Genomic DNA, 13,529 nt, shown 5'->3' with positions numbered 1-13,529 from the left:
CCTACATCCAGAGAGCATTGTGAAGCCAAACACCGATGGATCTGGACCAAGCTTGGGACATATAACTGATATCCAAAATTTGGGGTTTAGAGGTAAACTGACCTTCCTTTCTGGGAGTTGTAGTTCACCCACAACCAGAGAAACTATGTCCTCCACCGACGATGGACCTGGACCAAACTTGGCACACAGAACCCCCATGACTAACTCAACCTACTAGAGGGGTTTGTGGGGACTGACTCACCATAGTGGGAGTTGTAGTTCATCTTACAGCCAGAGAGCACACTGAATCCACCAATGATGCATCTAGAGCAAACTTGCCTAACTTAGCAAACTTTAAGTACTGATGGAGTTTCTTGAGCTTAACCTGGCCTGACGTGAGTCGTAATTCACCCACAACTTTATGCATTTTGTTCAATTAAAAATTGACTTTTTCAAATAACCCAGGCAAAGCTGGGTACCTAAGCTAGTAGAAAATATATAGCAACCCCTTTTCAAGGTAATGCTACCATCTATGGAGACTCAGAAGAAGCCCACTCAGGCAGAGGAGGAAGAGTCAGGCCCCTCTGCTACAGGTTAGAAGAACAATCCTCCGAGCCCCCAAGGAAACAGAAGGTAGAGAGGATGGGTCCCAAAGCTGCCTCTTGGATCTTTTGCTGTCTTCTCCCAAGGAGACAACCTGAGAATGCTAGAATTAAATACAGCTGGAAAGTGGGTTGGCAGCGGAGAGCTCTGGCGACTCGTTGGGAGGAACAGTCCGTTTCCTAGCTATGCTCTGTGTTAAGGCTCCTAGTTCAATTTGCTTTACAGCTTGTGGATTATTTCAAGAGTTGGACAAAGCCGGCAATAACAGGAGGGGTATCTCACTCTTGACCTTGGCCCCTATTATTCTCCTTTTCCCTGATTCTTCATGGCCTCTTCTTATCTAAACTGAGCTTTCTACCAAATCCATAGACTATGTCCAGCTCAATTCCACTATAGTTAAAGCCAGGGCAGAATCAAGGGGATGGATCTCCTTCAGAGGGAGTCGTTCAGGACCTTGGAGAGTAATGGTTAGCTGTTGTTGTGGCCTTCAGGTCATCTCCAACCCATGGAGACGCTAAGGCAGTGGTTCTTAACCTGTGGGTCCCCAGGTGTTGTGCCCTACAACTCCCAGAAATCCCAGCCAGTTTACCAGCTGTTAAGATTTCTGGGAGTTGCAGGCCAAAAAATCTGGGGACCCACAGGTTGAGAACCACTGCGCTAAGGAGAACCATTTAGTCCAGTGCTCCCCCCAACTTTTAAAGCCAAGGGCCAGTTCAGGATCCCTTAGACCAGTGTTTCTCAACCTGGGGGTCAGGACCCCTGAGGGGGGGTTGTGAGGGGGTTTCAGAGGGGTTGCCAAAGACAATAAGAAAACTTATATTTCTGATGGTCTTAGGAACCCCTTTGAAGATTTTATTTATTTATTTATTTGTGACATTTATATGCCACCCTTCTCACCCCAAAGGGGACTCTCTCCGCCTGTCCTGCTCTTCCTTTTTGGAAACAGATGGCAAATCCTTCCACCAAAAGCCCTCCTCCGCTGTGATTGTTCGGCCTCTCAGCCAAGGGGAGGGCTGTTTCTGAGACTCCAAGCGGGATGGGGAGAGCAGGCGTGCTGGGCACACGGCAGCATGGTGCGCATATGAGGGCGAGGGAGAGTGTGTGAGGCTGGAGGGAGGCGCACACCAGTGAGTCCCTTCAAGGTGTGGGGGTTCTGTGCGGGAAGTTTGGCCCAATTCTATCATTGGTGGGGTTCAGAATGCTCTTTGATTGTAGGTGAACTATAAATCCCAGCAATGACAACTCCCAAATGTCAAGATCTATTTTCCCCAATCTCCACCAGTATTCACGTTTGGGCATATTGAGTATTCGTGCCAAGTTTGTTCTAGATCCATCATTGTTTGAGTCCGAAGTGCTCTCTGGATGTAGATGAACTACAACCCTAAAACTCAAGGTCAATGCCCAACAAACCCTTCCAGGATTTTCTGTCAGGCATGGGTGTTCTGTGTGCCAAGTTTGGTTCAATTCAATCACTGGTGGACTTCAGAATGCTCTTTGGTTATAGGTGAACTATAAATCCCAGCAATGACAACTCCCAAATGTCAAGATCTATTTTCCCCAAACTCCACCAGTATTCACATTTGGGCATATTGAGTATTCGTGCCAAGTTTGTTCCAGATCCATCATTGTTTGAGTCCGCAGTGCTCTCTGGATGTAGATGAACTACAACTCTAAAACTCAAGGTCAATGCCCACCAAACCCTTCCAGGATTTTCTGTCAGGCATGGGCGTTCTGTGTGCCAAGTTTGGTTCAATTCAATCACTGGTGGACTTCAGAATGCTCTTTGGTTGTAGGTTAACTATAAATATCAGCAACTACAACTCCCAAATGACAAAATCAATAACACCCCCCCCCCACCACCACCACCACAACCCCACCAGTATTCAAATTTCAGCGTAATGTGAATTTGTGACAAATTTGGTCCAGTGAAAGAAAATACATCCTGCATATCAGATATTTACATGACAATTCATAACAGTAACAAAATTGTCGAAGGCTTTCATGGCTGGAATCACTAGGTTCTTGTGGGTTTTTTCAGGCTATATGGCCATGTTCTAAAGGCATTTTCTCCTGACGTTTCGCCTGCATCTATGGCAAGCATCCTCAGAGGTAGTGAGGTCTGTTGGAATTAGGAAAATGGGTTTATATATCTGTGGAATGACTAGGGTGGGGCAAAGAGCTCTTCTCTGCTGGAGCTAGGTGTGAATGTTTCAACTGACCACCTTCATTAGCATTTGAAGGCCTGGCTGAGCCTGGGGGAATCTTTTGTTGAGAGGTGTTAAGATGTGCCTGGTTGTTTCCTCTCTGCTGTTTTGCTGTTGTAATTTTAGAGTTTTAATACTGGTAGCCAGATTTTGTTCATTTTCATGGTCTCCTCTTTTCTGTTTAAATTGTCCACATGCTTGTGGATTTCAATGGCTTCTCTGTGTAGTCTGACATGGTGGTTGTTGGAGTGGTCCAACATTTCTGTGTTCTCAAATAAAATGCTGTGTCCAGGCTGGTTCATCAGGTGCTCTGCTATGGCTGACTTCTCTGGTTGAAGTAGTCTGCAGTGCCTTTCATGTTCCTTGATGTGTGTCTGGGCGCTGTGTTTGGTGGTCCCTAGGTAGACTTGTCCACAGCTGCATGGTATACGGTAGACTCCTGCAGAGGTGAGAGGATCCCTCTTGTCCTTTGCTGAACGTAGCATTTGTTGGATTTTCTTGGTGGGTCTGTAGATAGTTTGTATGTTGTGTTTCCTCATCAGCTTCCCTATGCGGTCAGTGGTTCCCAGGAGAAACGTCAGGAGAAAATGCCTCTAGAACATGGCCATATAGCCCGAAAAAACCCACAAGAACCTAGTAACAAAATTACAGTTATGAAGTAGCAATGAAAATAATTTTATGGTTAGGGGTCACCACAAAATGAGGAATGGTATTAAGGGGTCGTGGCATTAGGAAGGTTGAGAGACACTGGCATAGATGCATCCCAAGCTTTTCTATCCCATTGCTGGAAGCTTTGGTGCCCTCACTGAACCCTTTTGTTTTTAAAGAAGGAATCCTACGTAGGCAGCAACTGTCATGTGCACCTTCTTTGGCCAAATGACAAAGAGAACACATTTTGCTGCTGCGCCTTATATTAGCTAGAAAATACTTTTCTTGGTTTCAGGGTTCTGAAAATTGATGTGTGCATTAGATTTGAGAGCACATTAGTGTGTCTCACGGGAAAGATGTTGGGCTATGATTGAGGCTTCCTTGCTCCTGGGGTCAGGTTTCTTTGTCCCCTTGATAGGGAAGGCCACAGGGCCCTCTGAGATCAGCCCAGCTGGCTTCTGCGCCATATCGCCAACGCCATCAGCATCCCCACAGCCCGGCTGCTGGACGGATGCCGCCTAATCCTCCGGGAAGCTGTTTCTAATCCCTAATAGGTTGCCTTTAAGCTGCAAAGCGTGCCTCTGTGAATCATTTCCCCTTGCGGTGGGTTTGCATGGCACATTACAAAGAGGGCTTCTGGGTTGTGAGTTCGGACTTTTCCGGGAATTGGATGTGGCTCTATAGCGGTGCAGTTAATTTTCTCCCACCAAAGTCCTAACCAGGCCTGATCCTGCTTAGCTTCAGAATATCAGATGGGATCTGGTGCTTTTAGGGCAGTGGGTCTCAACTTTCCTAATGCCGTGACCCCTTAATACAGTTCCTCATGTTGTGGTGACTCCCAACCATAAAATTATTTTTGTTGCCACTTCATAACTGTAATTTTGCTACTGTTATGAATCGTAATATCAGTATCTGATAGGCAGGATTTTGTCATTTGGGAGTTCTAGTTGCTGGGAGTTATAGTTCACCTACAATCAAAGAGCATTCTGAACTCCACCAACAATAGAATTGAATCAAACTTGGCACACAGAACTCCCACGACCAACAGAAAATACTGGAAGAATTTGGTGGGTACTGACTTTGAGTTTTGGAGCTGTAGTTCACCTACATCCAGAGAGCACTGTGGATTCACACACAACCCCATGACAGACAGAAAATATTGTGTTTCCTGGTGGTCTTTGGCAACTCCTCTGACACCATCTCGCAACCCCCCCCCCCCCCCGGGTTCCGACACCCAGGTTGAGAAATGCTGCTTTAGGGTGTTTAAACTTTAAATGAGAGCTTTCCAAACATTTCATGCCAATGCATACCTTTTTAGAAATGCATCATTTTACGACACAGTAATTCAGTTTTACAAGTAAACCAAAGATTAAACCAACTCCTTTAAAGAGATACAAACACATACCTAAATGGTAATAATGGGATACATAACAAACAACACATCTTATGAAAAACTTTCATTTATATTTTTAAAAATACATAATTTATTGCTTATTTCAGTGTTGTGTTTGTGTGACACTCCTACACACGGCAGTCAATAATAATCTATATATATATATAAATGCTCTGTGCATAATGAGTACCTTAAAAACAAAAGAACCAATGAGCGAAATCACACCAAATTTGGCAACAAAATGTCTCACTACACAAGGAGTGACCATCAATCAAAAAATTATGATTTTTTTCATTTGGGAGTTGTAGTTGCTGGGATTTATAGCTCACCTACAATCAAAGGGCATTCTGAACTCCACCAACGATGGAATTGAACCAAACTTGGCACACAGAACTCCCATGACCAACAGAAAATACTGGAAGGGTTTGGAGGGCATTGACCTTGAGTTTGGGAGTTGTAGTTCACATATATCCAGAGAGCACTGTGGACTCAAACAATGATGGATCTGGACCAAATTTGGCATGAATATTCAATATGCCCAAATATAAACACAGATGGAGTTTGGGGGAAATAGACCTTGACATTTGGGAGTTGTAGTTACTGGGATTTATAGTTCACCTACAATCAAGGAGCATTCCAAACCTCACCAACGATGGTATTGGGCCAAACATCCCACACAAAACCCCCATGACCAACAGGAAATACTGTGTTTCCTGGTGGTCTTTGGTGACCCTTCTGACACTCCCCTGGCGACCCCCTCTTCGTGTATTGACTTCCCAGGTTGAGAAATGCTGCCTTAAGGCCATCCAGTCCAGCTCCCTTCACCAGGGCAACAAAACAAAGCCCTCCTGACAAAGGGCCATCCAGCCATTCACACACACACATATATATGTATATGACAGATGCAGTATCAAAGATTTCAAAGGGACCCCTAAAGAAGGACAATGATATGTTACATGTTCCAGAGTAGGCAAACCAGACAATCTCATCAACACTGGCAAAGAAACAACAAGAAATACTGTTTACCCACAAGCATAAAGACATTACATATATTAGAAACCAACACATTCTCATTACTTCATTTCCAGATCACCAGACTGGACCACAGCAACACGTGGCAGGGGACAGCTAGTAATAATAATAATAATAATAATAATAATAATAATAATATAATAATAATCTTTATTTATACCCCGCTACCATCTCCCCAGGAGACTCGGTGCAGCTTACATGAGGCCGAGCCCAGAATACAACAATAGAAGCAGTAACAACAACAATACAAGCAATTAAAATCAAACAAGACAATAAAACAATAACATAAGCATTAACAATAGGACAACACACTTTAAAATCTATGGGTCAACGCACTAATGCGTCACAACACACATTTTGGAAAGCTCAACTCTAAATGATAGGAATAAAACACACAACATAACTAGCTGCTATGCATAGTATTTTAATGTTAATGTTCTTCCCTGCCTTAATTTATGAGTAGAGATAGATATAGAATGCAACCGGTGCCCAAGTTACGAACAAGAGAATTTCTGTAGATTTGTTCTTAAGTTGAATTTGTTTGAAAGACTTTAAAGTATAATTCTAGGTGTGTGTGTATATATATCTTTATATACATACATACACACACACACACACACATACATACATACATGTGTGTGTGTGTGTGTATAATAAAAGTGAAAACACTGCTTCTCCCTTTACCCTTTCCTATACTTTTCTATGGCACACAGCAAACAGGGTTATTGATCAGCAACTGACCATGTTAGAGAGGTTTGGGGAGAATTCACCATAATTTCTAGGAGTTTTAGATCCTGGGATGTACAGTTCACCTGCAATCTAAGAGCACTCTGAACTCCACCAAAGATGGAATTGGACCAAACTGGGCACACAGAACCCTCATGATCAGCAAAAAAATACTGGAGGTCTTTGGGGAAAATTCACCTTGATTTGGGGGAGTTGTAGTTCACTTACATCCAGAGAGCACTGTGAACCCAAACACTAAGTATCTGGCCCAAGCTTGGCATACATACCTGATATACCAAAATCTGATTACTGGAGGGGTTTGAGGGGAACTGGCTTTTCTTTCTGGGAAATGTAGTTCACCCACAACCAGAGAAAGAGTGACCTCCACCGATGATGGACCTGGACCAAACTTAGCACACAGAACCCCCATGACTAACTCAACCTATGAGGAGACTGACTCACCATAGTGGAAGCCGAAGTTTACCCTACAGCCAGAGAGCACACTGAACCCCACCAATGATGCATCTAGAGAGCAAACTTGCCCAACATGACAAACTTTAAATACTGATAGAGTTTCTTGGGGTTAACCTGCCATGGTGGGAGTTGTAGTTCACCCACAAACTTATGCATTTTGTACAATTAAAAGTGGACTTTTTTCAAATAACCCGAGCAATGCCGGGTACCCAAGCTAGTATTAAAATAAAGTCGAACTAATTCAGTTAAAATACAGTGATACAATCAGTTTGAAAAAAGCTAGTAAAACAATTCAGCACCCCCTAAAATTGAGCACCTTTACTGAGACAAGCACTGAAAGGTGACTGCATAAATAGTATAGTGCCTAGATCCAGGGAAGTCATGCACCCCCTCTATTCTGCCTTGGTCAGACTACACTTGGAATGTTGTGTCCAATTCTGAGTACCACAGTTGAAGGAAGATGTTGACAAGCTGGAATGTATCCAGAGGAGGGTGACTAAAATGATCAATGGTCTGAAGAACAAGCCCTATGAGGAGTTGCTTAAAGAGCCGGGCATGTTTAGCAGAAGAGAAGGCTGAGAGGAGACATGATAATGGCCATGGATAAAGAGGTGAGGGGAAGTCATAGGGAGGAGGGAGCCGGCTTGTTTACTAGGATACTAGGACACAATGGAACAATGACTTCAAACTACAGGAAAGGAGATTCCACCTGATCATTAGGAAGGACTTCCTCACTGTGAAGCTGTTCAGCAACGGAACTCTCTGCCCTGGACTTTAGTGGAGGCTCCTTCCTTGTAGGCTTCGAAACAGACTGGATGGCCATCTATTGGGAGTGCTTTGAATGCGATTTTCCGGCTTCTTGGCAGAATGGGGTTGGACTGGATGGCCTACGAGATCTCTTCCAACTCTATGATTCTATGATTCTTATCTTAAACCCTAAGAACGGGAAAGGTCCGAGCCAGATCTTCTTTTGAAGATCCCGATCAGGAAGTATGAGAATCTAACCTCTGTCCCGCATTGACCTAATTTCATACTACTGATCTTGCTTCTTTTTCCCCAGTGTTATTACAAATAGAAAATGAAATAAAACCAGGAGTGTGTGCGCCTATATATTCTCCCTAAAATCTCCTTGGTTTACTCAAGGAAAAAGGAGGAGGAGGGAAAGGAAAAAATCTCATTCCATTATTTACCCTTGCAACTTCTATCTCCCCTCCCCTGCCAGGCCTTCTGGCTGATAGGAAGCGATAATAGGATTGTAAACTTTTGAAGTTAATAAGGGAAAAAAGATCACGCTGCTGCATCTTGGAGGAAAGTGCTAAGCCTCGCACGGGCGGCGTGTCACCGGCGCTGCAGGGTCTCGTGCAGCCAGTCACCCGAGCAGCAGGCGCCGTGATTAAAGTGGCGTGAAATTCACAGTGTCACCGAAATCTTCAGGAAGCGTGACTTTCCCAGTACCATCCAATCAAAAGTGCATTGGCGCACACTCCCTCTTCGCACCAACCCATTTTAATTCTCTTGTATCGCTGTTGAAAAGAAGCAAATCCAAGGGACAAATCTCTTCTCCCACAAAGGTGCAACGTTTCTCCCTCTTCCAAAGTGAGGCATTATTATCCATAGTCATAGCATCATAGAATCCTAGCGTCGGAAGTGGCCGCTAAGGGCCACCTAGTAAAAGCCAGGCAGGGGCACTCAACACAAGCCCTCCCAACAGATGGCCATCCAGCCTCTGTTGAAAAACCTCCCAATAAGGGCCATCTAGTCCAACCATCTGCCGGGCAGAAATCAAAGCACTGATGAGAAACGCATGTCCAATGTCTATTTCAGTGGTTCCCAACCTGTGGTTGGTGGAACACCAGTGGTCCTCAAGAACGAAAATATGGTTCACAGCCTCACCATTACTATACTGTTGCCTCAAAACCACATGGCAACAAGGCCGACTGGTCTCTCTCCATTGGTGTGGAATGTGCATGACCCTGCTCACTACCTCTCCCTTAATCCTTTCTTACACTTTCCTATGGCACACAGCAAACAAAGAGGAATTGATCAGCAACTGAACATACTAGAGGGGTTTGGAGGACTGACTCAACATGATAGAAGTTGTAGTTCACCCTGCATCAAGATAGAGCACTGTGACCCCCACCAACAATGGACCACATTTGGCACACAGAACCCCCATGACCAATGCAAAATACTGGAGATGTTTGGGAGGAATTCATCTTGACTGATAGGAGTTGTAAGTACTGGGATTTATAGTTCACCTGCAATCAAAGAACACTCTGAACTGTGAGAGCCGTTCAGCAGTGGAACTCTCCCCTAGTATGGTGGAAGCTCCTTCTTTGGAAGCTTTTAAACAGAGGCTGGATGGCCATCTGTCAGGGGTGATTTGAATGCAATATTCCTGCTTTTTGGCAGGGGGTTGGACTGGATGGCCCATGAGGTCTCTTCCAACTCTTAGATTCTATGATTCTATGAAGCACATCAGCGATGGACCTGCAATTAACTTGGCACACAGAACTCTTATGAGCAACAAAAAATACTGGCGGTCTTTGGGTGGATTTATAGGAATTGTTTCACCTCAACCAGAGAAACTGTGATCCACACCAACAATAGACTTGAATCAAACTTGGCGCACAGAACCCCCATGACCAATTGAACATACTGGAGGGGTTTGAAGGGATCTGACCTTCATTTCTGGGAGCTGTAGTTCACCTACATCCGGAGAAGCCGTGACCACCACCGACAATAGACTGGGTCCAAACTTGGCACACAGAACTCCCATGAACAACTGAACCTACTGTAGGGATTTGAAGGGACTGAGTCACCATGGTGGGAGTTGTAGTTTACCCTGCAGCCAAAGTGCACACAGACACCCCCCCCCCTCGATTAGGCATCTAGAGCAGTGGTTCCTAACCTGTGGGCCGCAATCCACCAGTGGGACGTGAGGAGTTGTAGTTGCTGGGATTTATAGTTCACCTACAATTAAAGAGCATTCTGAACCCCACCAATGATAAACTTGGCACACAGGACTCCCATGACCAACAGAAAACACTAGAAGGGTTTGGTGGGCATTGACCTTGAGTTTTGGAGTTGTAGTTCGCCTACATCCAGAGAGCACTGTGGACTCAAACAAAGAAGGATCTAGACCAAACTTGGCACGAATACTCAATATGCCCAAATATGAACACAGATGGAGTTTGGAGGAAATAGACCTTGACATTTGGGAGTTGTAGTTACTAGGATTTATACTTCAGCTACAATCAAAGAGCATTCTGAACTCCACCAATGATAGAATTGGGCCAAACTTCCCACACAGAACCCCCATGGACAACAGTGTTTTCTGGTGGTCTTTGGCGACCCTTCTGACACCCCCTCGTGACCCTCCCCAGAGGTCCTGACCCCCAGGCTGAGAAATGTTGCCTTAAGGCCACCCAGTCCAACTCCCTTCACCAGGGAAAGAAAACATAATTAAAGCCTTCCTGACAAAGAACCATCCAGCTATAGATATAGATAGATATGATTTACACACACGTATATATGTATATGACAGATATAGTATCAAAGAGTTTAAAGGGACCCCTAAACAAGGACAATGATATGTTGCATGTTCCAGAGTAGGCAAACCAGACACTCTCCACATCAATACTAAAAAAGAACTAACAAGAAAGACTGTTTACACTCAAGCATAAAGAAATTACATATATTAGAAACCAACACTTTCTCATTACTTTATTTTCCAGATCACCAGACTGGGCCATAGCAACACCTGGCAGGGGACAGCTTGTATACATACTCACACGTGCACACACACACACATATATATGGGGCTTTGGATGGTATAGGGAAGGGTGAACATCCCCGTGGTGTTTGTTTTGTTGTCTGTGCCCCTGTTTAGAAGATTTCACCTCACTTTCTGTCCCTGTGAGAAATGGATTTTGGAAAAGGATTGAAGAGAAAGCTTCAGTGGAGACCCCTTTCCCCCTGATATTAACTTTTCCAGGACTGTCTGTATTCATTTGATCCCCGGGGTTTGTGCAGTTCAGGAGTATAATATGAAGTCAAACAATGCCTCCTTTCAAGGCCATTCTTTTTCCAACTGTCCTCCAGTCATTCCTGGACAAGCTGGGTCCAAACTTATCCATTCTTTCCTCCTCCTCTCTACCTGTCCTCCTTTCTTTCTAGATCAAACTCAAAGAGATCTTTGAAACCCCTGTGGAGATTGCACTCATCCTTGAGCTGGTGACAGGTGGTGAATTGTTTGACAGGTAACCTGTGAGAAATCGTGGTTTAACTGGCAGAGTCTTAATAAAAGGTGACTAATTGAGCAAAAGAGGGAAGGAAAGGAAGGGGGGAATAGTAATTGGTGTTGTTAATGCCGAAGGGAAACCGCTGGATGGATCAGAAGGAGGGGTTTGCATATGAGGCTTTTTTATATTTCCTGTGGCCGACATCCTTCGATTTCAGTGCCCAGACTCACACACTAAGGGTTCGCCTCTTGTGAGATCGAAATGTTATCCAGTGGGACGCATGTGTTCTAAGCCGAGAGGTCAGCATCATATCCAGTAATATTTCTGCCATTTCCCTCCTTTAGATCTTTGATTGTTTGCAGTTGGGAAAAATCACAGCACAGCAGTTTGGAAGTGCTGGAGCACAACAGGAATTCCTGATGTGCTCAGTGTAAATTATCACAATCATCTTCTAAATATATTAAAATAGATAGATAGATAGATAGATAGATAGATAGATAGGTGCCAAAAAGGCTCCTGCATAGCTTATTTATTTATTTATCATGTCAGGAGCAAGCCAAACAGTTGTATTGCATTTTTAACTAACAAACAAACAAAACACAAAGTTTGCAAGCTTTGTAGTTGATTAAATGTCCTTTGACCAGTATCTGGCCACTTGGAGTGCCTCTGGTGTTGCCGCAAGGAGGTCCTCCATTGTGCATGTAGCAGGGCTCAGATTGCATCGCAGCAGGTGGTCAGTGGTTTGCTCTTCTCCATACACGCATGTTGTGGATTCCACTTTGTAGCCCCATTTCTTAAGGTTGGCTCTGCATCTCGTGGTGCCAGAGCTCAGTCTGTTCAGCGCCTTCCAAGTCGCCCAGTCCTCTGTGTGCCCAGGGGGGAGTCTCTCATTTGGTATCAGCCATTGGTTGAGGTTCTGGGTTTGAGCCTGCCACTTTTGGACTCTCGCTTGCTGAGGTGTTCCAGTGAGTGTCTCTGTAGATCTTAGAAAACTATTTCTTGAAGTGTCCAACGTGTGATCCAATTCAACAGCCAGCAGAGTGTCTGCTGTGGACTCATCTTGTTGTGTTTCAAATAATAATAATAATAATAATAATAATAATAATAATAATAATATTTTCCTCCTAGGATTGTTGAGAGGGGCTTCTACAGTGAAAGAGATGCAGCTCACGTAGTGAAACAAATCCTAGAAGCGGTGTCTGTAAGTTGCCTCATTCCCTTACCATTTTTTGTTCTATCTTCAACCCAAAGACTTCTGCTTTTCCCTAATATTCCATGCTAATGTTTAAAACTGCTCTGCTTGATTTTATTGCATACAGCTCTGTGATCCGTGGCTATAGGTTGGACATGTCTAATACTGATAAGAATACAATATAGTATATAATAATTACATGTTACATGTAATATTAATAATATTGCAGTATAGCGGTATAGTGCAATATAGGAATATATAATACGAATATTGTGCTAACAATACAATACATTGTATGTACATATAACTTGTCAGCTGTTCTGAGTCCCCTTCCGGGTGAGAAGGACAGGATATAAATGTCATAAATAAATAAATAAATATGTCTAAAGATTGCCATTTCTAGACAAGTTGGAAAAAAGGCTGGGCAGCTCCCTGCTGGGAAAGCTTTCGCTCAGGCATGGGAAAACACAGCCCCAGGGACCAGATGCGGCCCTTTGGGCTCTTTTCTCAGGCACTCCTCTCTCTCACCATCCTATCCTTCCTTCCTTGTCTCTTTCCTTCCTCCTTTCATCCTTCCCTTCCCTCCTTACCTTCCTCTTTCTCCTCCTTCCCTTCCACCTTTTGTCCTTCCTTCCTTCCCTCTTCCCTTCCTCTTTCCCTCTCTCCCTCCTTCCTTCCCTTTTGTCTTTCCATCCTTCTCCCTTCCCTCCCTCCAGTCTCTTCCACCCTTCCTTTCTTCCATCCTTCTCTTCCTCCCTTCCTTCTCTTTCCTTTCATCCTTCCATCCTTCCCTTCCTTCCTTCCTTCCTTCCTTCCTTCCTTACCTCCCTCTTACTGCTTCCCTTTCCTTCCCTTCCACCCTTTTGTCTGTCCTTCCTTCCCTCTTTCCCTTCTCCCTCCCTCCTGCCTTCCCTTTTCTCTTTCCTTCCTTCTCCCTTTCCTCTCTCCATTCTCTTCCACCATTCCTTCCTTACACCCTTCTCTTCCTCCTTTTTCTTTCCTTCCTTACCTCACTCTTTCTCCTGCCCTCCTTC

General features: G+C 44.3%; 1 protein-coding gene across 2 annotated transcripts in view; it reads left to right on the top strand.

Moving 5' to 3' along the window:
- LOC132781075 (calcium/calmodulin-dependent protein kinase type IV-like) overlaps positions 1 to 13,529 on the top strand; it is a 79,943-nt gene that overhangs the window by 33,653 nt on the left and 32,761 nt on the right. For both annotated transcript variants that reach the window (XM_060785014.2, XM_060785013.2), the window contains exons 4-5: positions 11,239 to 11,321; positions 12,432 to 12,504. In XM_060785014.2, the coding sequence (XP_060640997.2) occupies positions 11,239 to 11,321; positions 12,432 to 12,504 (156 nt within the window). The remainder of the gene's footprint in view (positions 1 to 11,238; positions 11,322 to 12,431; positions 12,505 to 13,529) is intronic.

Source organism: Anolis sagrei, chromosome X (assembly GCF_037176765.1).
Source record: "Anolis sagrei isolate rAnoSag1 chromosome X, rAnoSag1.mat, whole genome shotgun sequence".
In the NCBI taxonomy this organism is placed as follows: Eukaryota; Metazoa; Chordata; class Lepidosauria; order Squamata; family Dactyloidae; genus Anolis; species Anolis sagrei.
The sequence above is the reverse complement of the archived record's forward strand: the minus strand, read 5'-3'. Positions and strand labels throughout refer to the sequence as shown.